This window comes from Hippopotamus amphibius, chromosome 1 (genome assembly GCF_030028045.1).
Source record: "Hippopotamus amphibius kiboko isolate mHipAmp2 chromosome 1, mHipAmp2.hap2, whole genome shotgun sequence".
Classification (NCBI taxonomy): Eukaryota; Metazoa; Chordata; class Mammalia; order Artiodactyla; family Hippopotamidae; genus Hippopotamus; species Hippopotamus amphibius.
In genome coordinates this window covers 118082285-118108422 of record NC_080186.1, presented here as the reverse complement: position 1 = coordinate 118108422, position 26138 = coordinate 118082285, and the positions used below count along the sequence as shown (strand labels likewise).

The 26138-nt window shown below is 52.6% G+C and overlaps 3 protein-coding genes across 8 annotated transcripts; 2 read left to right on the top strand and 1 right to left on the bottom strand.

Moving 5' to 3' along the window:
* Positions 1-454: 454 nt before the first annotated feature.
* Positions 455-9853, bottom strand: HCN3 (hyperpolarization activated cyclic nucleotide gated potassium channel 3). The gene is made up of 8 exons (XM_057725699.1): positions 9034-9853; positions 5610-6039; positions 4498-4659; positions 3869-4087; positions 3352-3498; positions 2701-2941; positions 1649-1813; positions 455-1161 (listed from the first exon to the last, which is right to left on the bottom strand). Exons 1-8 carry the CDS (start codon positions 9315-9317, stop codon positions 455-457), a joined length of 2355 nt encoding a protein of 784 aa, XP_057581682.1. The 5' UTR covers positions 9318-9853.
* A 2007-nt stretch (positions 9854-11860) lies between these two features.
* CLK2 (CDC like kinase 2) lies at positions 11861-20948 on the top strand. Of its 5 annotated transcripts, none has more exons than XM_057725713.1 (13): positions 11861-12158; positions 13768-13937; positions 14690-14918; positions 15612-15699; positions 16053-16119; positions 16292-16408; positions 17215-17381; positions 18298-18392; positions 19030-19159; positions 19264-19346; positions 19505-19584; positions 19765-19855; positions 20419-20948. In XM_057725713.1, the coding sequence occupies exons 2-13, from the start codon at positions 13768-13770 to the stop codon at positions 20602-20604; spliced, it is 1503 nt and encodes a 500-aa protein (XP_057581696.1). In that variant the 5' UTR covers positions 11861-12158; the 3' UTR covers positions 20605-20948. The 5 variants fall into 5 exon arrangements, with proteins under 5 accessions (XP_057581696.1, XP_057581719.1, XP_057581712.1 ...); XM_057725736.1 differs by having other exon boundaries at positions 11876-12158; positions 14693-14918; positions 15615-15699; XM_057725729.1 differs by having other exon boundaries at positions 11876-12158; positions 14693-14918.
* A 468-nt stretch (positions 20949-21416) lies between these two features.
* On the top strand, positions 21417-25871 carry SCAMP3 (secretory carrier membrane protein 3). 2 transcript variants are annotated; one of them, XM_057725676.1, is made up of 9 exons: positions 21417-21698; positions 22033-22110; positions 22762-22884; positions 22970-23090; positions 23548-23676; positions 24120-24279; positions 24388-24489; positions 25010-25127; positions 25412-25871. In XM_057725676.1, the coding sequence occupies exons 1-9, from the start codon at positions 21633-21635 to the stop codon at positions 25556-25558; spliced, it is 1044 nt and encodes a 347-aa protein (XP_057581659.1). In that variant the 5' UTR covers positions 21417-21632; the 3' UTR covers positions 25559-25871. The 2 variants fall into 2 exon arrangements, with proteins under 2 accessions (XP_057581659.1, XP_057581669.1); XM_057725686.1 differs by lacking the exon at positions 22033-22110 and having other exon boundaries at positions 21440-21698.
* The last annotated feature ends 267 nt before the right edge of the window (positions 25872-26138 follow it).

The window sequence follows — 26138 nt, the reverse complement described above, 5'->3', positions numbered from 1 at the left end:
CGCTATGCTAGCGGACAGGAAGATAACCATGCCGAGCAGAACCTGCAAGGTCATGGGCAGGAAAACAGAGACATCTAGTTACTTGGCAGTGATGGTGGTGGCAAGTACTTGTGGTTAGTAAGATGGGATCATGGACCCAAGCCTGCACCTGGCAGGACCATGGCTAGGGGAATACCCTTATCAGAGGGCTTGGCGTCACTTCTACTTGGCAGTGGAGACATACAGCGCCTGGCACGGTGCCTTGAACATGGCAGGCACTAAGTGCCTTTGATGAGTGGGTGAAAGGATTAGGAGGATGTCAGACTGCAGGGTGCCCGAGCTAAGGACAGAGACCATCTTCTTGGTACTAAGGGGAGATACTCCCACAGGGCAGTGTTTCAGGTCCCCGTGGTATCCCCAAGAGGCGTCTGCCCTCGGGCCCATGCTACTGCACCCGAGAGCTTACCCAAAGGCTTCACATGTTGGAAGAGAGCTGGGGGCCCCGGGGAGTGGCTGGCTCAGGCACTGATGGCCTGGGGGGCTGGGCTGACCCTGGAGGCTTAGCCAGGAGCCCTGAGGGGGGCAAGCGTTCACCTCCTGAGCCCTTACGCCCAGGAGAGCCATCCCCTGCTGCCCGCTGAGGCAGCGAGGGTTGGGAGGCTGAGAGCGGGCGGCCCCGAGGTCCTAGTCGCCGTCCACCTCCTCCTGGGGGAGGACCCAGCAGGGACACCTGGGAGCGCCCAGCCCGGGATAGACTGGCATGGAGGGTTCGGGCAGGTGGGACCGGCAGGCGGGAGGTGGATGCCCAAGGCCCCCGGGCCAGCAGAGGGCCGGCTCGGACAGGCAGCAGTGGGGAGGCTGGGGAGCCTGCTCCAGCTGATCTTCGAGCAGAGCGAGCAAAGAGGGTGACCGGAGAGTCAGGGGAGAGGGGGAGAGGGCCCCGCTGGTGCGTCAGGGCAATGGCCACATTGGAGGTCACGGCGGCTGCTTGCAGGGGCGCGTGCACTAGTGGCTCCCACAGCACCGGCTTTCCGCTGAGCCGAGCCCCTGTGCCTGGGGCCAGGCCCCGGACCCCCCGAGCCATGTCCCTGTCGTGTTGTACCAAGTGCTGCTCCATGATGCCCCCACTGCTGCCCGGACTTGGCTCAGAGCGCTTCCGCTGCAGTATGGAGTTCTTCTTGCCTGGAAATTGTCCCAAGGGGAAGGAGTTAAGGATAAGAAAGGAATCCAAGATGAAGGTTGGATATCAAACGTATGAGGCTAACAAGATGGAGTCATGGGATAGCAGAGGGGTGAAGGCAGAGGATGGGGTTAAGAGTATAGAGATGCAGTTGGGGGATGGAGATTGGGAGATGGGGGTTGGAGGAAGAGGGTTGGGATGAGAGTATGTTTCAGAGACGGTGAGGGTCAGGGACTGGTACTCAGGGAAGGAGGATTCAAGGCATGGGAACTTGGGGTGATATCTCCAGGGGTAGGAGATGCTGAGTGATAAGGACAGTGAGCCACACTGTTGAAAGCCCTACTGGGGGCACTTGCTGGGACTAGGGTGGTCTGGGGTGTGATGCCGAGGTGCTGGAGCCTGGGCCCCGGGATTCTGGGAACTCCTTGCTATGGACAAGGGGTGAGGGCACAGTCTGGACCCAGAGCAGACGGGGTAGACAGGCCTCACCGATGCGGCGCAGCCGATCCACGGCCACCGTCTCAAAGGCCCGGCGCATCATGGGGAACTCCTCGAGCACAGCATTGAAATGGTCCACGCTGAGCGAGTAGAGGCGGCAGTAGGTGTCAGCACGCACACTGGCTGTGCGTCGGCCCCGAGTCAGCAGACAAATCTCTGGCGAAGTTGGGAGGAGACCTTCAGAACCACTGTCCACAGAACTCCCTCTCACTGGGCCTGCAGCAGCTGACCCAGATTCCTCAGGCTCCTCCCCAGATGGGAGAAACTAACAATTACCCACCAGACCAGGGGCCCTAAGTGCTCCAAGCACGGTCACTCTCCAGACCTGCATAATCACTGTCCTTCTCACTCCGTCCGAATTAAAGCTGATAAACAGGCAGGTCTCGCTGGCCCCCAGATGCCTAGTTATTCCACTCCGCTTTAATCCCCACCCCACCTCCACTGCTTTAGTCCCAGGGGTAGGCCTGGGACAGTGCCCTCTGTGTGCCCTCCCCTCTCACCCCTCTGAAGGAACATCAAGGGCAACCCAGAAGGAGAAAAGCAGTGCCAAAGGGCAAAGGGCAACACCATAGGGATGTTGGAAGGTGGTGGCTGATTTGGGGGCTGAGAGAATATATGAGCCTCAAGTCACTTTGGGCAGCAGCTGGCAGAACTGCCCCCACTGCCACAGGCTGGGTCCCTGATTCGTACCACCGAGTCATTCCACCAGGGAGCCACGAAGCTCAAGCCCCTGCAACAGCACTGCTTTGTTCCTATCTTTTCCTCATGCAAATCTCATGGGCTCCTTGGATTTCACTGCTTAAGGGTTTTAAAAGGCCCGCGGGCCCAGTACTGGTCAACCTGGCTGTGCACTGGAATCTCTTACGATGCTTTTAAAAATACAGCACTCCAGACCCCAGACCCAGAGATTCTGATAGAATAGGCCTGGGAGGGGCTGGAACTCTGGGATCCTGCAGCAGAGCCAGGTGAAGACCCTGATCCAGGGGAGCAGTTGCCCTCTGTCCTCTGCTCCAGACCCCCCACCCTCCCTGAGGCCTGCTGACCCCCAAAGTATGATCCGTCAGTGAGGCGGGTGTCCCGGGCGCCACGTGCCAGCACGCTGAGCAGCCCGTGCTGGATGAAGTACATCTTCCTGCCCACGGAGCCCTCACGCACCACGAGGTCCCCCGGCTGGAAGACCTCAAAGCGCAGCTTGGTGAGCACAGCTGTGACGAAGCTGGGGTCGGCGTGTGCGAACAGCGGCATGTGGGCCACTAGGCCCCGGCAGGTGAAGTTAATGATCTCCTGGGCAGGGGAGGGGCCTGTCAGGCAGGCTGAGCCCCCTGCCCCGAGGTGCCCCCATCGAGCGCATCTGTCTCCAGAAGCCCCACCCCTGGGGTCATGATCTGCCAAAGGAGGGGGATGCTTCAGTGGGCCTGGGACCATCTCTAAGCTTCTGACTTCAGAGCTCTCCCATGAGCCCTCACAGGACCATCCTCCCAAACAGAGATCCCTGCAGCCCCTCCCCATGTACACTTCACCCCCATAAGAGCTTCAAGGAAGACCCTAGCCCCTAAAAGTCCTCCAAAGGCCTGACCTCCCATGGGGCCCTCTGCAGGCCCCACTCCCTGTACAGGCACCTGCTGACCATTAGCCCCCATCCCAGAAGCCCAGGTCCTTGAAGAGCCTCCCTCCAGGGCCCCGCCCAGTCCCACCTCCCGAAGTGGTTCGCTCAGCTCGCCTAGGATGCTTTCCTCATCGAACATCTTGCCCTGGTAGCGGTGCTCATAGTACTCATGGATGCGCTGCCGTGTGTCAGCTGGCAGCTTGTGGAAGGACATGTACTGCTCCACCTGCTTGTACTGGAGCGCCAGCCGATGGCCAGCAGACAAGAAAACACAGAGACAGATGTGGAGCCAGAACAGCGTGTGGGGGGCGGTGCGTGAAGGAAGGTTCAAACCCAGAAGGTTGAAACGTGGAGGCAGAAGGATACATGGGTAATGGTGGATACAGGGAGGACACACAGCACAGTCACAGGAAAACCCGGACATGCACAAGGAGGGGTCCAAGGACGCGTGCGTTGGTCCAAACAAGGAAAGGGTACACACGGGACAAATGGGCATGAGGCAAAGCAGGACGCAGAGATCCAACAAGGGCATGCGTCAGAATGGCTCCAAGTTGAGCTACCCAGCCTCCCGCCCCCCTCCCCCTCCTTCTCCTGCCCCTGCTGACCTTCTCCTGGTACTGACGCCGGGAGGAGTCCAGGGACTGGATGAGGGCGGTGGCGTGGCCGATGAACATGGCGTAGCACGTGGCGCCCACGATCATGCTGAGCATGGTGAGCCAGACGTCGGGCATGCCCACGGGCGCCTGCTGCCCGTAGCCAATGCAGAGCATGTGGCTCATGGCCTTGAACAGGGCATGGGAATACTGGCGGCCCCAGGAGTGGTTCTGGGGGGCAGAGTGTATTGCAGAGCTGGGCATAGACCCCTCGGAGCCTCATTCTTCTCCTGACCCCTTCTCTTTCAGTTCTCAGGTCTGCCCCCTTCCACTTCAGACCTGCCTGCCAGCGGAGGTACTTAGGTTTGGTTCTGGGGGGCCTGAGAGAGAAGGGGCCTCTTTTACAGCATGGGGGCTGCAGTTTCTGCCTAGATTTCCTTCCCTGCCTGCTCCCTCCAACACACAAACACTCCTTCTGCGCCTTTCCCCTCTCCTCTCTCCTCCCCACCTCCTCACTCGTGTCTTCTCTCTTGGCCACCTCTCCATTCTCTCCCACCTCCTGCCCACTGTGTTCATCTCTCCTACTCAGGGACAAGAGCCCTTGGGAGCCCAGGAGAGGCTGAGCTGTGGGGAGTTCTCACCACCATGTGGTTGATGGAGACCCAGCAGTCAGGAGGGAAGTCCTGCAGCATGGGGACCAGGAACTGCAGGCAGCCGTCCCAGTGACATAGCAGCAGCATCATTCCGATGAGGTTGAAGATGCGAACCACAGCACTGGCCAGGTCATAGGTCATGTGAAAGATCTGAGGAGTCCGAGGAGGGGCTGCTGTGGACCGGAACGCCTCCCTGCCGGTACTTTTCCATTCCTGGCCTTGCAAATTCTCTCTTTGAATGTCTCTCTAGCCCTGGCCCCCATAAATGTTAAAACTGTGGCTATTCTTCACTTGTATAGAGCTTTACAGCATGTAGAGCTAATACAAAGGAGGTTATATTACTACTCTCATCTTATACATAGGAAAATGGATGCCAATCATGTGTCCCAAATCACACAGCAAGTGTCACAGCAGAAACTCAAAAAGGTCTACTGAACAAGTTGCCCAAGTGTAGCCTGGGAAAGAGAGAGGGCATTTCACAGTGTAATGTCTCCAGGGCATATATAAGGATTAATGCCAGAAGTCCTCTTCCCCTCTAATAATAATAATAATAATAATAATAATAGGTAATTTACTGAGAACTTACTATGTGCCAGGCACTGTTCTAGGTGCTTTACAGGTATTAACTCCTTTAATCCTTATAACCTTATCATATATAAGTATATTTAACATTTTCATTTTATAGAAGAGGAAATCAAGTCTCATACAGTAAATAGTAAAACTGGGATCTGACCACAAGCAACGAGACTGCAGAGCCCACACTCTGAACCACTAAACTCTGCTGCCATCCTGAAGCCGAAACTCCAGCCTCTCCCATACTCAGCGATTCTAAATTCCTCTCCTACACCTTCCTCCCAGAGTCCAACCAACCAAGTGTTTGTCCAGCAGCTGTGCTCCACCTTCCTGCACCACCATCCTCTCACCTTGGGGACCCACCCCCTGAATACTCATTCTGTCCCTGCTTCTCCTCTACCAACTTTGGAGACAGCCCGCCCTTGGAAGCCCCACCCCCTTGCCCCACCCCATAAAGTCGCCAGGAGCCCCACTCCATCGCTGTGTGGAGGAGCCTGCCAGCCCCCCTGCCCACCTCCCCACCCCACCTCCTCCCACTGGTGTATGTAGCGGATGAGGCGGGAGAGGCGGAGCAGCCGCAGCAGGCTGAGGATCTTGGTGAAACGCACGATGCGCAGGGCCCGCGCTGTTTTGTAGACCTCGGCGTCCAGTCGTGGCTCCAACTCCACCACCAGGAAGATGTAATCCACAGGGATAGAGGAGATAAGGTCAACTAGGAACCAGGTGCGCAGGTAGCGTGTGCGGATGGCCCGTGGGGCCAGCAGGATCTCAGCACCCTCCTCTACCACGATGCCTGTGCGGAAGTTGAGCACCAGATCCATCAGGAAGAAAGTGTCAGAGAGGACGTTGAAGACGATCCAAGGTGGGGAGTTCTCCTCCTTGAAGAAGGTGATGCCCACAGGTAGCACAATGAGGTTCCCCACCATCAGCAGGAGCATGATCAGGTCCCAGTAAAACCTAAGGTGGGGGTGGGATGGGAAGTAAGACCATGATGGTATTTTATGATGACAGTCAGCAGCCACTAGACTAAGGGCAGGCAGTCTCTCAGCCAAAAGTGGGCAAGGACACAGACATCGCCTGACCACTCGCAGCTAGTGGGAGTGTAAATTGGGACCACCATTTGGAAAAATAGTTTGGAATTATCTAGTAAAATTAAACGTTTGCATTCCCTGCAACCCAGCAATTCTATTCCTAGGTACAAACACATTTAAAGGAAAAATGTGCTCCAGGAAATATATACAGGAAAAAAATCATTAAATCTGGAAATAATCCAAATGTCCATCAGTAGAAAAATGTGGATAAATAAGATAAACACAATAAATAAATACACTATGATACACGCATGCCCTGGAATGTCATACAACTGTGAAATCACCCCACTGCAGTATGAATGAATCTCACAAATTTAATGTTGAGAAACAAAAGGATACACACTGTATGATTCCACACACACAAAGTTCGAAAATAGGCCAAACTAAACTGCATTGTTTAGGGATTCACAGAACAGTGGTAAAACTATAAAGAAAAATAAGGAAATGAGTACTAAAAGTTAGAACACCGGTTTGGGAAAGGAATGTGAGAGCAGTAGGGAGCCTTCTGGGGTATTTGCAATGTAGTCTCTCTTGACCTAGGTAGTTGTTACATGTGAGTTTGCTTTACAATTGCATGTACAATTTGTTGTTACATGTGAGTTTGCTTTACAATTATATAGCAGGATATATATATATCTCCTGCTATATACTATACTATATATGTATCTACCGTACAAAAATATTTACTATAAATATATACATATCTTCTATAGATATATTCCCTACTAAAAATATCCCTAATGTGCATATATATATTCTTCATATAGTAGTATATGTAATATCCTTATCATATGTATACGATCTGTCATTATTATTAAGTATTTTTATTATTAAATATTTTTAAGTTAAAAAAAGATAAATACCCTGTGCTGATCTCACAGGGTTGTTGAAAAAAATACACACTGAGACAATGGATGTGACAGTGCTGCACGAGCACTAGTTTGTGTTATGACTCACCCACCCTTTATCCCCAGATTTCTGAAGAGGTTGCTGCTTTTCCCATCTCCAGCTCTCTGCCCATTCCTAGTCGAGGACTTCATGCCTTCCCTAGCCTTCTCCGCTCCATCCCTCCTCCCCAACACAGTTGGGCCCATAGTTCCTGTTTCTCTGCTGGGATCTGCTCATCTGTGTTCCAGGGTGAGGATGGTCTGTCCTGCCTCCCATCTGAACTAGCTCTTAAGGTATGCCCCTCCCCCCTCCACAGCACCTCAGACAGGGCTGCACATGCAGAGAAGCTCCATAGCAGATCCTGAGACAGCAAGGCTTGAAGCTCTGCACTCCTTTCCTCCCCTAACCTCCCTGTGCCCACTGCGACTCTGGCTGAGCCCAGGCAAGGGCATGGGTAGGGGAGAGCCACACTGCTGTGGTGGAAGCTGTGAAAAGAAGAGGTCAGGAGGAAGTGAGGTGAAGCCTTCATTTGAAGATCATTGGACAATCTGAGGGTCCCAATTAACTATGGCAGTTTCAATTCCAGGACACATCTAGTTGCAGCATCAACCAGGAACCAGCCCCTTCTGACTCTGACTGTGAAAATCAATCCTTTGAGCCCCTGAAAGAAGTTTGGTGGTCCCCAATTCCAGGCCTCCAGGAAGACCTTCAGACTGTGTGATTTCAATCAACAACAAACCCTGCATCCCTGCTTCTTCTCTTTCCTGGCCACTGGAGAAACCCTGTCCTAAGCTGGGAGCGGAGAGGGAAAGAGGGCTTGCCTAGCCATAGAGCATCTTCACAGCCTGACTCACAGGCAGTCACAAGCCTGCCGGGTGATGCAGGAGAGAGGATGGAGAAGCAGCACAATAACGGGGATACGTGGCTTCTGGGGATACATCTGAGGGTGAAATGGAGGAGGGGAGGGAGACCCACAGAGGACTAGGAAAGGTGCGCTGGTAGGGCAAGAATGAGGCAGTAAAAAAGAGGGGTGTGAAAGGAACAAAGAGAGAAAGAGGAACACGTAGGGAGTGTGTATGTCTGTGGATTAAGATAATGTCTAGGTCTCTGATTGTGTTTCCAGACTCCTGATTCACACCTCATCCTTTCTGCTCATTTAGCTCCCCAGGTTAGGTCCTCTGCACACATCCTTGCCTCATCCAAAAGCTGTCCTTCACTTCGCCCAAGGACAGGGTTGCTCTCCTCCCCTAGCGACCTTGATGTAGAGGTACAGTCTGATGGGGACTATGGAATGGCCCCACCCCCACTCTTCGTCCCTTCTCTCAAGCAGTCACCTGGGCGATGGTCACATGGGCGGTGGCCTTGCCCCTGCCCCTGTGTGGCTGCCTGAAATCGCTCTGAGTCCAGGCCCTACCCCGCAGGATCCCGCCTTCAGCACCAGGGACAGCGATCAGAGCTACTGTCTGGACACTCCCTCCTCCCCTTCCTCAGCGTCCTTATTTTTTTTTGGTAGCCTGCCCTGCTGAACCAGGCAGGTGCTGGGGGGTGGGAATGGGGACAGTGGGAGATAGCGAAGCTCGGCTTCTCCCTCAGGCTGACCCCGAACCTCAGAACATGACAAAATTTCCCAGATCCCCAGCAAGCAGACTGGAGGAAACTGCAGTCCCTAATGCCAGTATTCCCTGTGGTCCAGGTGGGGTGCCGGGTTCCTGAAATGGGAAATCCAGGTCTCTGGTGTCCGCTTGTCCCTTCCAGCGCCCCCAGCCTGAAAAGTCACCGAGGACCTCCGGCTGGGGATCCTTCAGCCAAGAATCCCCGGGCTAGCTTGGGGGAAGTGACTCTGTCGGCCCACCAGGGGACCCCTGGGCCGGAAATGAAGTGTCCGTGGAGGGTGGGGCTGGCCCGGCCCCCGTGTCGCGGCCCGTGAGGGTGGGATCTCTGTCCCCCGCCCTCCCTGCCGGACCCCCAGTACCGGAAGTCGCTGTAGGGGTGGATGATCCAGGCCCCCGCTGACTTGACCCGCTCCTGCTCGATTTCCACTGCTTTGTGGCTGCCGAATACGCGAAGGGAGAACTTGTTGACCGTGGGCTGGAGCAGCGACCCGAGCTGTCTCCTCTTGGGCTCGGGCCCGGGCCTGGACCCAGGGATCGGATCCGAGGCCGCTGTTGTAGACGCCGGGGCAGCAGGAGGCGCCGCCTCCAGCCCAGGGGTCGCCCCGTCGCTGGCCCCAGTCGTCGGCCGCTGCTCTGCCTCCATGACGCCCGTTAGCTTACACGTTTGGCCTTCTAGACCCTGCCGCGGCCATTCGGGACCCCCGACCCCTCCCGGAGTCGGAGCGGGCGCAGCCCGGCGGACTCGGAGCGGAGGCGTAGTCGACTGGGAACTGCCGGCGCGCCGGGCGGAGGGGGTGTGTGCGACAGACTCTCCCGCGGGCGGCGGGCGGTTTGCGCTGCGCCCCCTGGCGAGAGTCGAGCGAAGGCCGGGCAGGGCGGGCGGAGGCGGGGCCGACCGAGAGCCATCCCGGGAGGGGGCGGGACCAATGGAGCCTGTAATCTCAGGGACACCGAGGTGGGCGTGGCTTAGCCAATGGGGGCGGTCCTCCAAGTATAGGAAGAGAAGGAGGGGGAACGCCGCCAGTGCCACGGAGAGGGCGTGGCCTAGAGTTGGTGAGCTTTTATCCACTTAGTGCCGGGGAGGCGGAGCCGCCTGCGAGTGGCGGGAAAACCGGACGCTCGTTGTAGCTCGTGGGGCTTGGCAGGGCGAGGAATTGGAAACCAGTGGAAGAGATGCGGAAGGGCTTTTGAGATTCTTCTTACCCATTCTCGCTTATGGACTTCCCGCATTTCACTTTCTTCTCTCTGCACTCTCCTAGGCATACTCCTTTCTTCTGACGTCTTCCATACTGCTCCCCCTAGTATTTCATTTCCAAACTCATCTGCCAGGCCTCACCAAAAGCAACTTTGCCAGTCACTGAGTGGACCCTGAGGATACAAGGATGAACTCAAGGTCCTATCCATAAAGCCAGTGCTCGTCTATGCCCACAGACAGGACAGGTAAATTACAGTGCTATGTGATATAAAGGGCTATGAGGGTTTTGTTGTTGTTGTTGCTGTTGTTTTTTGGCTGCGCTGTGAAGCTTGCAGGATCTTAGTTCCCCTACCAGGGACTGAGCCCTGGTCTCCAGCAGTGAAAGAGTGAAGTCCTAACCACTGGACCACCAGGGACTTCCCTAAATGTTCTTAAATATCTCAAATTCTTCCCCTCATCTCCACTTCTTATTGTCACTGCCTTATTTCAAGTCCTCAGAGTTTTTTCACCTAGATTATTTCAGACGCCTCTAATCTGGTCTCCAAACTCTCTCAGGCCAATTATTTTTCCACTGTCTGCCAGAGTTACCTTCCTAAATCCAAATGTAGCTATATCACTTGCTTAATATTCTTCAAACTTCCCCATCTTCTTTAGGATTATGGTTAAATTCCTTAGAATGACACACAAGGCCTTGCAAAATTTGGACTAGTTTCAACAACCTCTCTTCTGACAGTCCTCTTGAAAGCCAGGACTCCCAATTCTGTTTAAATGCTTTGTTCTGCTTTGTCTCCAGACCTTTGCAAATATTTTCTCTGCCTGCTATTCTTCTCCTCCAATTCACTTTCCAACAGTTGGTTCAGATGTCATCTCCTCTAGGAAACCGAGATAGAAACACATTTATAACTCTCCTTTCCCAAGCTAGGGTCTAGTCTAGAGCTTTCTTACAGTGACCAGGGCACCACTGTTCCTAACACCTCTTGTCACAAGGCTGGCAATATTTGTCAAAAGGTCTTTCTCTTCCATGAGACTAAGAAGCTCTGAAGAAGAGGAGCCTTACACCTGGCAAAATGCTGGACACATAATGGACACGTAGTAAGCGCTTGCTGAACGAGTAAGGGAAGTGTTCATGGAAGAAAAAGTGAACTACAATTTTTCTCTTCACCCCTTCATTATCCTTCCTCTTCTATTTCAGGAAACTTTTCCTAAACCATTTCTGGCCCAACTGATGTAAGCTCCATCTGATTATCCTCTATCCTGGCTCCTCTCAGATATTTCTTTACTTGAATATGGTTATCCTCAGGTTACTTTTCATTTCCCTTATTACTCAATTTCTTCTATAGCGTCTCTAATCCTGCCCAGTTTGTCTCAAGGTCTCCTTCTCTTTCCTTTTCTTTTTTCAATTCAGTAAATTTACACTTCTCATATACTACGTGTAAGTACGTAACATAAAGTTCTCAAATAATTTCCCCTTCTTTGGCACTGATTCTCCACCCCTCCATTTCTCAAACCTTTCCTGCAAGGCGTACCCCACCCCCCACCCGGAAACGTGCGTAGCTTTTGCTCAGGACGAAAGGTGGGAGCCCCTCTTTGCTGTAGTTAGGCTGCCGAACTGTTTTAAGAACTGAACATTCATAGACTATGCTGGAGAATCACACCTCACTACCAAGTCTAAACAGGTTTGCGGGGCGGCGACATTCCGTAAACGACAATCCCTTTTTTTCCACCTCCAAACCTAACAACACAAGCCACAGCAGTCTCATGAAATAGGTAAAAGATTGAGGAGGGATACGGAAGGACACGACGGCGGGGCGGCGCTGGCCCGGTAATCCCTGGCGACTCTCTCCCCGCCTCCATGAACTTCCGCCCCCGCACCTCCCCGGCTCTCACGGGCGGACGGCCGCGAACTACGCGAGGACGCGCTGGCGTGCGCGGCCCTGGGGGCGGAGTCCAGGGGGTAGCTGGGAAGCGACGCAGGACGTGCGTGCGTGCGTACGTGCTCGCTCGCGGTGGCGGCGGCGGATCGGAGAGGCCAGAGCCGGAGACCGAGCTGGGATCGGGCCCCGGGCGGGGGCGGTGCGAGCGGCGCCAAGCGGATCCTGGGGGCGGGGACGGAGCCGGGGCGGGCGGGACTGGAACGGAGCCCGGGAACGAGGCGGGAGGTCCCAGGGTCTCGGGTTAGGGGGGTGGAGCCGCACTTCGTCGCCGCGGGGGTGCCGGGACTCCGGCCTCAGTGCCGCCGCCATCACGGACTTCCTGTGGGACAAGCGCACGGGCCTCGCCGCCAGAACGGTGAGCGCGCGGGTTGGCGGGCCGCGGGGCCGCGCGGGAAGATGGCGACCGCGGGGCGGGCGGGGAGAAGATTGCATTGGGGGCAAGGGGGAGGGCTGAGACCTGGGAAGTGGCAGAGGTGAGGAGTAGGAAGATGAGGTGGAAGGTCGACCTGCCTTAGACGTAGTCTGGAAGACGAGTAGGGAAGTTGGGAGGGTTCAAAGTAGAAGCAGTGATGGAGTATGGTTAGGAGTGGTTCCCGAGGTGAGAAAGAGCAGAATATCAAAGCTGGACCAAAGCTGGAGAGGGGGAAGACACCATCGTGTCACTTGGAGCATATGGAAAGAGGCTGACTGCAGATCTGGATTTTCAGAGTGAGAAAGAGAAAAAAAAAGATATAGAAGTTGAGAAAGGTTGAAGGCTGGAGATACTTGGGATGTGGAGAAGGAAAGCCTGTGAAGGACTTTGGTGGCAGTATGTACATGGTGAGATGACATTTGTGTGGCTCTGCTAAGCAAGGTTGGATTACCTGGGAGAATCTTGTGCTTGCATCTTCTTGGTTTCCTACAAGCCCTGTTAGGCCAGGAATGAATCAAATGCCACCCTCCTCCATCAGTTTGAGAAGTAGCTCAGAATGGGAGCCAAATGTTGGAGTCATTAAGCCTTTCCCACACCTAATCCTGGCACCGCCCCCCCCCCCCCGCCCCCGCCATCGCCCCCATAAGACTTCTGTCCCTGGGCCTGTTTAATTTCATTCTGTTCTCCTATTCTCATCTCCCTGGATTGTGACAGTGATTTCTCTCTGATTCTTTCGTTGAAGGAAAAAAAAGGGTTTGTGCACCATGCCATTCCAATAACTGGAAGGTGGCCAACTTTTAGCCAACTGGTGCTGATATTAATTAAAAACCAGTTATTCTGTACTTAGTAAGCAGAGAAGGGGAGGGGCTGGATGGGAAACTGACTGCAGTTTGAAGCCTCATGTAGTAAATCCATTCAAGCGGGATTTGGCCAGTGATGTGAAAAATGATTAAGATAGTTCAAGGGACAAAACCCAAATCCCTGGATCTTGCTTATATTTGGTTTACACTACTATATGTAGAAACCTGGGAAACTAGATTCATACCCTCAGGACATGGATGGCCTATTTGGGGAGATAAGATACGCTTTTATTGATTGTAAAACATTTGCGATAATAGTGTGTAGTAAAGCATTATGCTATTGAGTTGTAAGGAACTTAGTGTGGCACAGATCTGTCTTAGATACCACCCAAGGATGAACCGTTGGAAGCTTCATGAATTACACAGTCTCACCTGTAATGAGTTGCGGCCCAGACCTGAGTATCTTCATGAAACCATGTTTGAGGAAAATCGGACTAGAGCAATGAGCTGAGTTGGGTGGAGACTCCTAAAGATTTCAGCCCGAGTTAGTAGGTGAACATATGTACTCCATTAAGGAGGAATTGTAAGCACAGAGGAAGACTGAGGAAGTTGTGAGTGGTTTAAAAAAAAAAAAAAGGGTAGAAATTGAAGAGCAGGAAGCAGCTTAGCATCTCTGGAGCAGCCAGTCCTTGGAGGGGATGTCTAAAAACTCAGAGCGTGCCCCACTGTTTCTACTTTTCTTTCCTTTCCAGATGCCTCATCCTCGAAGGTACCACTCTTCAGAGCGAGGCAGCCGGGGGAGTTACCATGAACACTATCGGAGCCGAAAGCATAAGAGGCGAAGAAGCCGCTCCTGGTCAAGCAGCAGTGACCGGACACGGCGGCGCCGGCGGGAAGACAGCTACCATGTCCGTTCCCGGAGGTGAGGCTTCAGGAAGAGAAACTCACAGTATGCCCAGTCACTTTGTATATTCAACAAAGATTTATTGGTTTCAAGCTAAGTAGCTGGGGGAAGGTGATACTCAAAATGGGTAACAAAATAACTGATTTACGCTGAGGTGTTGAGAGTGTTATCATAGAGGAAGTGTATAGTAAGGGGCTGGGGAGGCATCCAACAGATTTGGTTGGAGTAGGGCAAGATGTATAGTTCAGGGAAAACTTCCCAGAGAACGTGACATCTAAGCTTGCCTGAAAGACAAGGGGGAGGTGTCCCGGACAAAGAGAAAGCAAACGCAAGGACTAGGGGCTAGAGGTTGCTAATGAGCTAATAGACAAGACAGAGTTAGGTCTGCATGGTTTTAATAACTTAGCAGCATGTTCAGTGGGAGGGATGGGTCGGGGATAGTTTGAAGCAAAGCTGGATATCAGTCAGGAATGGCTCAAGAAAGAAACGGCTCTTTGTTCCATTGCGTCACTGGACAGGAGGAGGAGGCCCTCAGAGGCAGTTGTCCTGCAGATGTCTTTTCAGAGGTGTTGGTGATGTGCACGTATAGGGATCCTCCTCTGTGCTTAGTTATTTCACTTCCCTGGGCCTTGGTCCTCTCAGAGAGACTTGAGTGTGTGAGAGCAACTTTTCTAGCATTACTCCTGGTCCTTCGGGAGGTCCTTGTCACATGGTATGACGAGGAATGTGGCCTGAACAGATGTACCTAATCGGTGTTTGTTGTCTAACAGCAGCTATGATGATCGATCATCCGACCGGAGGGCGTACGACCGGCGATACTGTGGCAGCTACAGGCGAAACGACTACAGCCGGGATCGGGGAGAAGCCTACTATGACACAGACTACCGGCATTCCTGCGAATACCACCGGGAGAACAGCAGTTACCGCAGCCAGCGCAGCAGCCGCAGGAAGCACAGACGGCGGAGGCGGCGCAGCCGGACGTTCAGCCGCTCATCTTCGGTGAGTGCCCACTCAGACCCTTCCTCTCCCCACTCTTCTTTAGCCCTTTGGGACCCTGGTAAGTGAGAAGTATCCTTGTTCTCAGCCGAGCATTGGGGCGTGAACACTGAGGTGGGCACTGAGTCTGTCTACTCTCTTGGAAGCTCTCTGACTCTTGGAGGGCCCTGGAATCTGCTTTGGAGATGGATGGGCACAGAGCATTTGTGAACCCCAGTGCCCTCCCTGGCATGCTGGCCTGTGTTGGGAGCAGCTCCTCCCCCCCACCCCCGAGGCCTCCACTCTCTAATGGGGACCTTGCTTGTGAACTGCCTTTCTCCCCCAAGCCCTGGACTCCATGGCTCCCTCAGCAGGTGGGCTTGGGTGGGGGCAAGGGGAGATCTGTGCCCGTCCGGAAGGGCATTGTGTAGAGCATGGGGTTGTGGGTGACACTGGCAACGACACCACTTCTCTGCTCTGCCCATGCCTCTCCCCGCTCCCGTTTTGGGTTTGGGGACTTGGGATTATGCGCCGCTCTCTCTTCTCACCCCGATCCGCCTTACTGCATCTGACGTGTTCCCTTCCACTGTCCCCCATCATCGTCTGTCCCCCCTGGCTGGGCGCCTGTGACCGGTGACCCCTCCACCACCCACCCCGCCTCCCTCCGGCCCCCGCTCCGACACCTGGCTTGCTCCGACCCCCCCCGCCCCCCGACAGCAGCACAGCAGCCGGAGAGCCAAGAGTGTAGAGGACGACGCTGAGGGCCACCTCATCTACCACGTCGGGGACTGGCTACAAGAGCGATGTACAAGCCAAATCGTAACAATCCTATAGCCTGTAATGGTCCCATAGCCATCCTAACGTCCCAAGCCAACCCAAGTCACAGCCTCTTTTGCCTTTTCTCAGTGGTGTTGTTTATCTGGGTGGTTTGAGTTGCTGTTGAGAATTGACCTCTGCTGTCCACTCCCAGCTCTCATGGCCCCTGGGTTAAAGGTGGTGGGAATCACGCAGGGGTTTTCTTCCCCTGTGACCATCTGTATCTGTTCCCCCTTCCTTCATCTCCTCACCCCAGGTTGCTGTACCCTTTTTTCTTCAAACTCAGCTCATTTCCCACCTTCTCTCCCTCCCTCTCCCCGACCCTGCTCTTTTTCATTTCAGATGAAATTGTAAGCACCTTGGGAGAGGGAACCTTCGGCCGAGTTGTACAATGTGTTGACCATCGCAGGTAACTGTCAGCCCCCTCCATATTCACACCTGCTAGCCATAAGGATGTAGTGAGGGTATCTGGGGCTTTTTTGCTGATGAGCCAAAGGTAGGATTTTTTAATCCCCAGGCAGCCCTGTTCAATCTGAGATGTTCTTGAGATTCCAGCGAAAGCCTCTCCTGCCATCCTATAGGGGTGGGGCTCGAGTTGCCCTGAAGATCATTAAAAATGTGGAAAAGTACAAGGAAGCAGCTCGACTTGAAATCAATGTGCTGGAGAAAATCAATGAGAAGGACCCTGACAACAAGAAGTAAGCACGTGAAGGAGTATGTGGAGAGTCTGAGAGGCTCCATCCCCACACAGGAAAACCTTCCCGACCTGGACTAGACAGGCAGGGGGTCGTGGACCTTCTCATCCATTCATCTTTTATTCACCATCTTAGAGCAGTAGAACTTTAGGACAGGAAGGGAGGGTCTGTGACGGTCTCTAATCCATTTCCCTCGTGTCCGAGGCAGTTAGATTGCTCTGCAGTTTGGCTCCGACCCAGGATGACCTCCATAGGGATGTACCCTGGAAATGGCTCTGAGGCTGGCGAGAATCAACATTTTCATCAAAAAATTAGTTGAGCTTTTAATATCTAGACCTATGCTAATGAAGCCACAGACATTTATGTGTAACTTTTCTGTTCACACACATTCCATAAGGCAAATGTAAAATAAGCGTATTAAGAAAAGATATAAGTAGGTATAAACATAGGCCCAATGATGGCCGATGGTGAGTGAGTTTCAGGAGTGGGAGCTGGCGTCAGGCTGTAGGAGTGGCAGTTTGACAATTCAGCTGGAGCCTGACACTCAACAGCTTCTCAGCAAATAGAATTTTTTTAAACTATTTAAAATGTTGCAAGAAAATGGTTTGAAGATTGGCAGGTAGTACTTCTTTTTTTGGTTCTGCCAAAAAGGCCATTCCCTAGCTGAACTGAATTTTCTTGGTGATAATAGCTGGCATGTTTTTATACAAGTATGTGGAATCAACAGCTGTGCAGTCCCTCTTTGTTGGAGGGGTGGTGGGCAGATGGGAGCTCATCAGACATCCCCCTTCCCCCATCTCTCTTCCCAGCCTCTGTGTCCAGATGTTTGACTGGTTTGACTACCATGGCCACATGTGTATCTCCTTTGAGCTTCTGGGCCTTAGCACCTTCGATTTCCTCAAAGACAACAACTACCTGCCCTACCCCATCCACCAAGTGCGTCACATGGCCTTCCAGCTGTGCCAGGCCGTCAAGTGTGAGTGGGGCGGGCTGAGGCGGACTCTGGGGCAGCCCCTCCCTCCATTGAACCTCTTCTGTCTCAGTTGTGCACTGGTGAAAGCCCCTAAACAGTCAGCTCAACTCTCTGCAGTTCTTTTATTCACTGTCATGTTGACATCTCTTTCTCTTCTGACTTAACTCCTTCACTGATGTCCTCACCGTAACTGATTAACTCCACATTCAACCTAGGAGGAGCTGGAAGAGAAAGCGTTTGAAATCAAAGCACTTAATTACCTCTTTTTTCCTTCATTCCCCTTCCTTGGGAAAGTATAAGTCAGGCAGCAAGCACAAAGAGACAAAAAGATTCCTCAAGCTAGAGGTTTACATTTGTCTGAGCTGAGATGCTCTCTGTTCCCAGAAAACTAGGTGGGAGCAGGGAGTAGTGCAGTCAAAGGGCCAGGTAGAGAATTCAGACCAGTACATACTTCCTCTTGAGTCTTCATAGCAATACAGTTGCACAGAGTGGAATTCACAGGAGTCAGACACATGTCAAAGTCAGTACAAAAATACAACCCTTAGGGACGTCACTGATGGTTCCACAGTTAAGACTCCACGCTTCCACTTCAGGGGACACAGGTTTGATCCCTGGCCGAGGAACTGAGATCCCCCATGCTGTGCGATGCGGAAAAGAAAAAGAAAAAAAAAAACAAAAAAACCACAAGCACCACCCATAGCAAGCCATCTTTATACATTGGTTGAGAAATAGATATATGTTAATAAATGTAGGGCTTCTTAGACTAGGCATTTCATTTGGATGTAGAGCAGAAAGCAGCCTAGTGCTTCTGGATCTGCCTCTTCACCAGCTTTGAGCTTGGTGACCAAGCCTGGGGTCAGCTGGTACCAGTTAGCTCTGGCCACCTGGACAAACCCTGACCAGGCCTTCTCCTCTGCAGTCCTCCATGATAACAAGCTGACACATACGGACCTCAAGCCTGAAAATATTCTGTTTGTGAATTCGGACTACGAACTCACCTACAACCTAGAGAAGGTAAGACGGACAGTCTACCCCTTGGCCAGTGGAAGCAGGTGGCCATGCCACTTTGCCTTTCTCTTAGCCCTTTCCGTCCTCCCTTTTACTTTCTCCCACATTTTCTGCTCTGGCTCTGACTGAGTAAAACCGGAGTACCAGAATAGATAGAAAGGGAGAGATTTAAGTCTTAAATTGGAAGAGAATTTGGAAAAAGAACCTCAGTTAACTTTCCAATAAGTGAAAATGCTTTCAAGCTTCTCGGTTTGGGCTTCCTTCTCTTTTCTATAAGGAAAGATCAGCTCTGTGGACTAACTGGAGATCACGGAGATCTCAGCTAAGGAAGCTTTTCTTCACTTTGCTCCCTGCTGTATATTTTCAGAAAAACTACACAAGTTACTTGGGTATACTCTTCAGATGCATAGAGACTTGCATGCTATATCTGTAGTTACTCCTAAATCTTCTTCCTCCCCCACTCCTAAAGTACTCTGCTGGATATGGGGGAGGCTGTAAAGCAGAAGGCATGTGTGGGAGCAGGCAGGAGGTCAAAGTTGTTTTCTTAAAGCTCAGAAGCACTTGAGAGAATACCGGTAAAATCTCGGTCTGTCCAGTCTCAGTCTCAGTGCAGAGGTTCATGTTCTTCCTGCTTTGCTCCTAGAAGCGAGATGAGCGCAGTGTGAAGAGCACAGCTGTGCGGGTGGTAGACTTTGGCAGTGCCACCTTTGACCACGAACACCATAGTACCATTGTCTCCACCCGCCATTACCGAGCACCAGAGGTCATCCTTGGTAAGGGGGGAAGGACAAGGTTGTCCAAGTATGTGAGGGGCTGTGGTGGTGAGGATGGGGGCCCCTGAGCCTCATAATACCTTTTCCTCCCCATTCCTACCCAGAGTTGGGCTGGTCTCAGCCTTGTGATGTGTGGAGTATAGGCTGCATCATCTTCGAATACTATGTTGGCTTCACCCTCTTCCAAGTAAGTGGTGGGGTGTGTTGTGTGACAAGGCATTCTCCTTCCTAATTTCCTTGTCTGCTGATGAACTGCCTGCTCATTTCTCCACACTGCTTATCTTCCTAGTGGCTAGACCTCAGCATCCCCTCAGTCCCATGCTCAGTTCTGTCTTTGTTTCCCAGACCCATGACAACAGAGAACATCTAGCCATGATGGAAAGGATCTTGGGTCCTATCCCTTCCCGGATGATCCGAAAGACAAGGTGAACCTCAAGTGGGAGGGACTTAACCCTTTTTCTTTCCACAAAATTGGTCTCTATCACATCATTTAGTTTTTTCTTTGACACCTCCCCTCCCCCAGCTACTCCCAGATGGGGGGAAAAGGGAATTATCCCATAATAAGAGGAACCTCCTGATTCCTCAACTTCCCCCTTCCCCTCTAGGAAGCAGAAATATTTTTATCGGGGTCGCCTGGATTGGGATGAGAACACATCAGCTGGGCGCTACGTTCGAGAAAACTGCAAACCACTTCGGGTGAGCCGGGCTGGGAATAAATAGTGCCCACCACCCAGAGGTCACTTCCTTCTTAAGGTGTTTTGCCCTTGGAGTGCATTTCACAAGCAGAGGGTTAGTAAAAAAAAAAAAGGGAGAAAAACTGAAAGAAGGCGTCTTTTGTTGATAGAAGAGAGATGAGAGGGAGTGGTTTTATGCAGGGAATGAGGTTAGACAGCTGCCGTGTCTTTCTTGAGCCAACCAGAGATGAGAGCAATGTCCTGAATTCTTTAGGTCAGACAGAAAAGAATAAACTACCTTTGAGGAGTCTGCATTTTATTGAGGAGCTAAAGAAAATTTATGAAGTTGACAAGGGTATACAAGTAGAAAGAACTTTCAAAGAGTATGAAGGAATAATTGTACTGGTGGGAAGGTAGTTTGCACTGTGACATGAGAAATGCTCACCGTGTAGTCATGGTAAGGTAGCGTTCGTAATGGTTGCAGGCAGAGCTGTGGTCCTTCAGGATTGAAAGCTAGGGCCTCGAAGAAGAAGGCAGGGTTTGTAAGGCATCGTGCCTCACCTTTCTCCTGCCCTCCACCACCAGCGGTATCTGACCTCAGAAGCAGAGGAACACCACCAGCTCTTCGATCTGATTGAAAGCATGCTAGAGTATGAACCTGCTAAGCGGCTGACCTTGGGCGAAGCCCTTCAACATCCTTTCTTTGCCCGCCTTCGGGCTGAGCCACCTAACGCCAAGTTGTGGGACTCCAGTCGGGATATCAGTCGGTGACGATCGGGCCCTGGGCGCCCCTGTGTCTCTAACAGCAGTGGGTGTCCAGTCCAGGACACTGGTGCTTTTTTATACAAGAGAATAGAGCTGGAGCCCACTCCTTCCTCCTGGCTCCCTATGTACCTGTGAATATGTGAAATAGTGTAAATATGAAAGAACTTGTACCTATCGCTTCAACCCCTGCCTTGTACATAATGCTATTCCATCTCACACTCTTCCCACCCTCACTTGCCCCCTCACAACTGAGTTGGGTGGGGGCAGAATGAGGTGATCAGATGGCATCTATCCCATGTTTTATAAGGAATTTTGTACAGTCTTTGTGAAATAAAATGACGTGCTTCATCCAACCCCCATCCCTGGAGTTTGAGGTTTGGGGGTGCTGGGGTGAAGGGATGAGAAAACTGACAACGACGGAGGGAGTGCCATCTTACCCTGCAGTTAGCCGTAGCCAAGGCTGCTAGTACATCCGCCCAGTTTGTCTCGGGAGGAGAGCGACGGGTGGGTAACATTTCTTGACGGTGAGAGGGCTTAGAAGGATAACACTTCTTTGATCTGGAATGATGAGGTTTGGGAAAGAGGTTCGATTACTATAGCTATTAGGCCGGGCCGCAGGCTAGAAACAGAAATCCAGGTTTAAAAAAAACTTGCTCGACTTGGGCTCCCGGGAGACAGGCACCACGGGTCGGAAGACTAGGACCGACCGGGATTCTGACGCGAGGCCTGCTGGGAGGTGTAGTTCGTTACTTCAGGGAAGTCACGTGGGGAGGGGGCGGTATTTGGCTGCTGAGACCGAGTTGGAGGTGTCACGTGGAGCACTTCCTTCTTTGAGTTTAGCTGAGACGCAGGCGCAAGCCGCTGCTGCAGCGGGTATCCTTGCGACCCTTCCGGTCGGTACAACCAATCCGTGCACAGAGACGCGGGGCAGACCGGGAGGAGCGGAGCAGAGAGAGCGCTGAGGGCCGCGGCTGCCGCCACTGCCGCGGCAGGGGCGTGGAGGGGAGGGGGCGGCCCAAGCCGAAGTTGCAAATATGGCTCAAAGCAGAGACGGTGGAAACCCCTTCGCCGAGCCCGGAGAGCTTGACAACCCCTTTCAGGTGACTTGCGCCGGCCTCTTTGGGGCAGCTGGGGTGATTTCTCGGTTCTAGAGGGTCGGGGTAACTTGTATTCCCATTCGTGACATTTGATCCGGGGAAGGGCCGCCACGTGGGAGTGACGACGACTCCAGACCAGTGAGCATCCTGGGGGGGCGGGCCCTGCCCCTTAAGGAGCTGGTACTGGCAGTGTGGGGTGAAGTATTGGGGACAAATATTGGGACAACAGCGTGGCCCTCAAGCTGCAGTCCTCGGAGCCACAGCAAGTGAGACGAGGCCCTTGTGAGTTCCCCCAGAGGCACCAGGTGCCAGCTGAGCCCCAGATCTCTGCCCACAGGACCCTGCTGTGATCCAGCACCGACCAAGCACACACTATGCCACGCTTGATGTCTACAACCCTTTTGACACCCGAGAGGTGAGATTTTGGAGAGCAGGGGAAGGCCAGGCTATGCCAGCAAGCCCATTTTGTTGGGGTACAGGGGATTTCTGTGCATGCAAAGGAAGGAAGAAGCACTGTGATTTTAGCTCCCTAAGAAAGGCCAGTCTATCATGGGATGCCTAACCCTTCTAAAGACACCAAGGCCAAGGATCCACTGATTTGAGCGCTAAATGTCAGTGTTGGGAGGACATGGAGTTTGGCAGGGCCTGACGAAGATTCTGTCTGGGGAGGCTCTTTTGAAGAAGAAAAGGGATGGGGCTGGTTTGAGTTGAGGAGAAAACAAACTATGCTCAGGTATATAATTAGAGATCAAGGGATGAAGAAGACTAGATGTGTTTGTCTCACTGGAATAAGAAAAGGTAAGAATTTTTAAAAGTTTAAGGAGATTGATACAGCAGGTGAATGCCTTGAACCCTGGCTAAGGAACTTGATGTGAGGGGTTATGAGGGCTGCTGCAGGTTGCAAAAGAGTTCTCTGACATAAACACGAGAACTAGGTTTCTAACAACTGGGGGAGGGGCTGCCACCTTAGGTAATGAGTTCTAGGTCTAAAGATGTTCAAGTAGACTCTAGATGCCTGTGTAAAGAGGAATTAGATGATCCCTAAGGTCTTTTCCAAACTCAACAGCCACCACCAAGCTATGAGCCTCCTGCCCCTGTTCCGATAGCTCCACCCTCAGCTCCCCCCTTGCAGTCCTCAAGAAAGCTCAGCCCCACAGAACCCAAGAACTATGGCTCCTACAGCACCCAGGTAAAGGGAGTATATGGGTAGGGTTGGGGAGAGGGGCCAGCCTGGGGATTCAGGACTCACATCTCCCTCTGCTCATACTGGACAGGCTTCAGCTGCAGCAGCTACAGCTGAGCTGCTAAAGAAGCAGGAGGAGCTCAACCGGAAGGCAGAAGAGTTGGACCGGAGGGAGCGAGAACTCCAGCATGCTGCCCTGGGGGGCGCAGCTAGTAAGTGGATTGATAGGATTGCGGGGAGTATCTGACAGGTTGGAAGTCTCAAAAAAGGACCGCAGAGCATGGGCACTGCAGCCAGGTAGCTGAGTTTGAATTTCGGTGCTGTGTGGCTTATTAAGGGTGAGCTCTTAGGCAAGTTATTCAACCTTGAGTGCGTCAGTTTCCTTACTGGTAAGATGAGAATAACATTTGTACCTGTCTGACAGGATTGTTTTGAGGGTTAAACAAAGTCATCCATGCAAAATGCTGGGCACCATGCTTAGAAGTTGTAAGTCATAATAAACACGAATCAGAGTAAACACTCACTATTAACATAAATTTTGCCACTTACCCTTGTTTCCTTGAAGCCTTGAATTGGAAATAGAAGAGAGGACCCAGGGATGAAAGGAAGGGGGAGTGATTGGTCTCCTTCTCACTTGTGGGGTCCTCCTGCTCTTTTTGTGCCTTACAGCTCGACAGAACAATTGGCCCCCTCTACCTTCTTTTTGCCCAGTTCAGCCCTGCTTTTTCCAGGACATCTCCATGGAGATCCCCCAAGAATTTCAGAAGACAGTATCCACCATGTACTACCTCTGGATGTGTGAGTAGTTAGAAGCCTTTTTGAAGGAAAAGTAGAGGTAGTAACTTGTACATCTTTCCTTTCCTGGAGCCCACTCACTCAGAACTGGACACTTCACGTCTCCTCAGCATTTGAAGTTAAGGCTCATTTCTCCAGGGATCTTCCTGGATTACTCCTTTTATAGTATTTAGAACTTATTCTCCAGCCTTCTCGCAAAGATATGTTCTTGCCCTCTCCCCCTTCCCCTGTCCTTGTGCATAAACGTATTCTGAATCCTTTAAATGTCTTTGCAAAGGGGATCACACATGATTGAGATTTGCTACTTCTGCCTCCCCATTGAGGATCCTGTGAAGATAGAAGCGGCTTTCCTTCCCTTACTCTGCCACATTTGGTGAGGGTTTTGGGGTGGGCTTCTAGGGGAAGGAGCTTTCACTGACCCATCATCCTGGCCCTCTGACCCTTAGGCAGCACTCTGGCTCTCCTCCTGAATTTTCTTGCCTGTCTGGCCAGCTTCTGTGTGGAGACCAGCAATGGCTCAGGCTTCGGGCTCTCTATCCTCTGGATCCTCCTCTTCACTCCCTGCTCCTTCGTCTGCTGGTACCGCCCCATGTATAAGGCTTTCCGGTAAGAAGGGGGAGTGGGGATGCTGGCAGGGAGGGGACTTGGACGGGTCGCATTCTGCTCCTCCAACCCTAATTCTCTGCCTACACGTCCCATTCTTTCTTTTTGCAGGAGTGACAGTTCATTCAACTTCTTCGTTTTCTTCTTCATTTTCTTCGTCCAGGATGTTCTGTTTGTCCTCCAGGCCATTGGCATTCCAGGTTGGGGGTTCAGGTCTGTGAGGCTGCTGTCTACGCTCACCCCTTTCTCCCACTCCTTTAAACCAAGTCAGCATTGAGTTCTGGCATAGGAGTTGTTCAGGAAAAGGAAGTGTGGTGTTTATCCTTGGGAGGTGCTAATTTAACCAGAGAGACAGGACATCCTTCGTGATAGAGAGCCCAGACAGGACTCTTGACAGACGTAGACTAAGGGAAAGATGGCTGTGGTCAATCTGAGGAGGCTTCCTGGAGGAGGCATGTGTAACCATGGTTGGAGAAGAGGAGGAATCCTCAACAGAAAGATCTGTTTGGAGTGAGGATGTCTCGAAGGGCTTGGAGAGCTAGGAGCTAGTGGTTCAGAAGCTGGGATTAAAACTATGAAGAGAGTAGATGTAGTTTGGGATTGTGCATGGAAAGCTGCCAGACTGACAGGGAAACGGCCCCTGGTGGGAAGACATAACCAGCAGAGAAACTGGGAGGACAGAGACCCGGCTGTGAGCAGCCCCTCACTTCCACATACTTTCCACTCCTTGCAGTGGCTGGATCTCCGCTCTGGTGGTGCTGAAGTCCAACACGGCTGTAGCTGTGCTCATGCTGCTGGTTGCCCTCTTCTTCACTGGCATTGCTGTGCTGGGAATTGTGATGCTGAAGCGGGTGAGGGGCTGTAGGTGGGGCCAGGAGAGTGAGATCATGTATCCCTAGGGGCATGGGCGGAACATTCAGGAGCAGCTGGGGAGGGCCAGGCTGATGGATGGGTTCTCAGCTAATGGACCCGGTGCAGGGGAAGGTGGGGGAGGGGTAGGTGTGGGTGTGTGTTGGTAGGGAGCCAAGAAGGAAAAGCTAGAGCTGCAGGCTAGTGAGTGGTGGTGGTGGTGTTAGACTGGAGTGGTGTAACAGTGGCCGGAACGTGCTGTAAAGTCTATGCCTTCTACTTGCAGATCCACTCCTTGTACCGCCGCACAGGTGCCAGCTTTCAGAAGGCCCAGCAAGAATTTGCAGCTGGTGTCTTCTCCAACCCTGCGGTGCGAACCGCAGCTGCCAGTGCAGCCGCTGGGGCTGCCGAAAATGCCTTCCGGGCCCCGTGACCGCTAACTCGGATGCCCTGGCCCTGCCACTTGAGGGAGGTGACCTAGCCCCCATCCCTGAGGTCTCTGGGACTTGATGAGGCATCTCTACTTGATGTCTCCACTATAGTGCCCCCAACCCCACAACCATGACTGCTAAACCTGACTTAAGGGTGTGGGGAGCCCAGCGTGACCCAGTCACTGCTTCCTCCCTCCCCCCGCCATCAGGCCACACTGCTGCCACCTCTACACACTCCAACCCAGCTTCCCTCTGCTGTGCCAAGGCTGTTGCTTCGGTTATTTAAATAAAAAGAAAGTGGAACTGGAACACAAATCCCCGTTTCCGAAATTTTAATGGGAACTAGGCTTTACTGGAGAGAGTGTGGAGGGGATTGGAATGGAAGTAGAATGTGGACTCCAGAAGGAAGGTCGGACCTGGCCTTAGTGTAAAGGGAGAGCTGTCGGGGGTGGGACAGCAGAGCCTGCTGGCCGGCGCAGGAAGAGGGAGGGAAGTCCACGGTTGGGCGTGGAATTGCGGAGCTGCCGGGGAGCCCAGCTCAGCATCCCTCTCCACTAATGACCGGGAAAGAGCCGCTGCCTC

What these genes read in the sequence shown, in the direction of transcription:
- HCN3 (XM_057725699.1), bottom strand. Translation starts at nt 9,317, where the DNA reads ATGGAGGCAGAGCAGCGGCCGACGACTGGGGCCAGCGACGGGGCGACC. An exon ending in TGAGCGAACCACTTCGGGAG is followed by an intron (nt 2,942 to 3,351) that starts GTGGGACTGGGC and finishes TCCCCTGCCCAG; the next exon opens with GAGATCATTAACTTCACCTG. An exon ending in TGACGGATCATACTTTGGGG is followed by an intron (nt 1,814 to 2,700) that starts GTCAGCAGGCCT and finishes CAACTTCGCCAG; the next exon opens with AGATTTGTCTGCTGACTCGG.
- CLK2 (XM_057725713.1), top strand. Translation starts at nt 13,768, where the DNA reads ATGCCTCATCCTCGAAGGTACCACTCTTCAGAGCGAGGCAGCCGGGGG. An exon ending in CGTTCAGCCGCTCATCTTCG is followed by an intron (nt 14,919 to 15,611) that starts GTGAGTGCCCAC and finishes GCCCCCCGACAG; the next exon opens with CAGCACAGCAGCCGGAGAGC. An exon ending in GGACTGGCTACAAGAGCGAT is followed by an intron (nt 15,700 to 16,052) that starts GTACAAGCCAAA and finishes TTTTCATTTCAG; the next exon opens with ATGAAATTGTAAGCACCTTG.
- SCAMP3 (XM_057725676.1), top strand. Translation starts at nt 21,633, where the DNA reads ATGGCTCAAAGCAGAGACGGTGGAAACCCCTTCGCCGAGCCCGGAGAG. An exon ending in ACCCTTTTGACACCCGAGAG is followed by an intron (nt 22,111 to 22,761) that starts GTGAGATTTTGG and finishes CAAACTCAACAG; the next exon opens with CCACCACCAAGCTATGAGCC. An exon ending in CCCATGTATAAGGCTTTCCG is followed by an intron (nt 24,280 to 24,387) that starts GTAAGAAGGGGG and finishes TTCTTTTTGCAG; the next exon opens with GAGTGACAGTTCATTCAACT.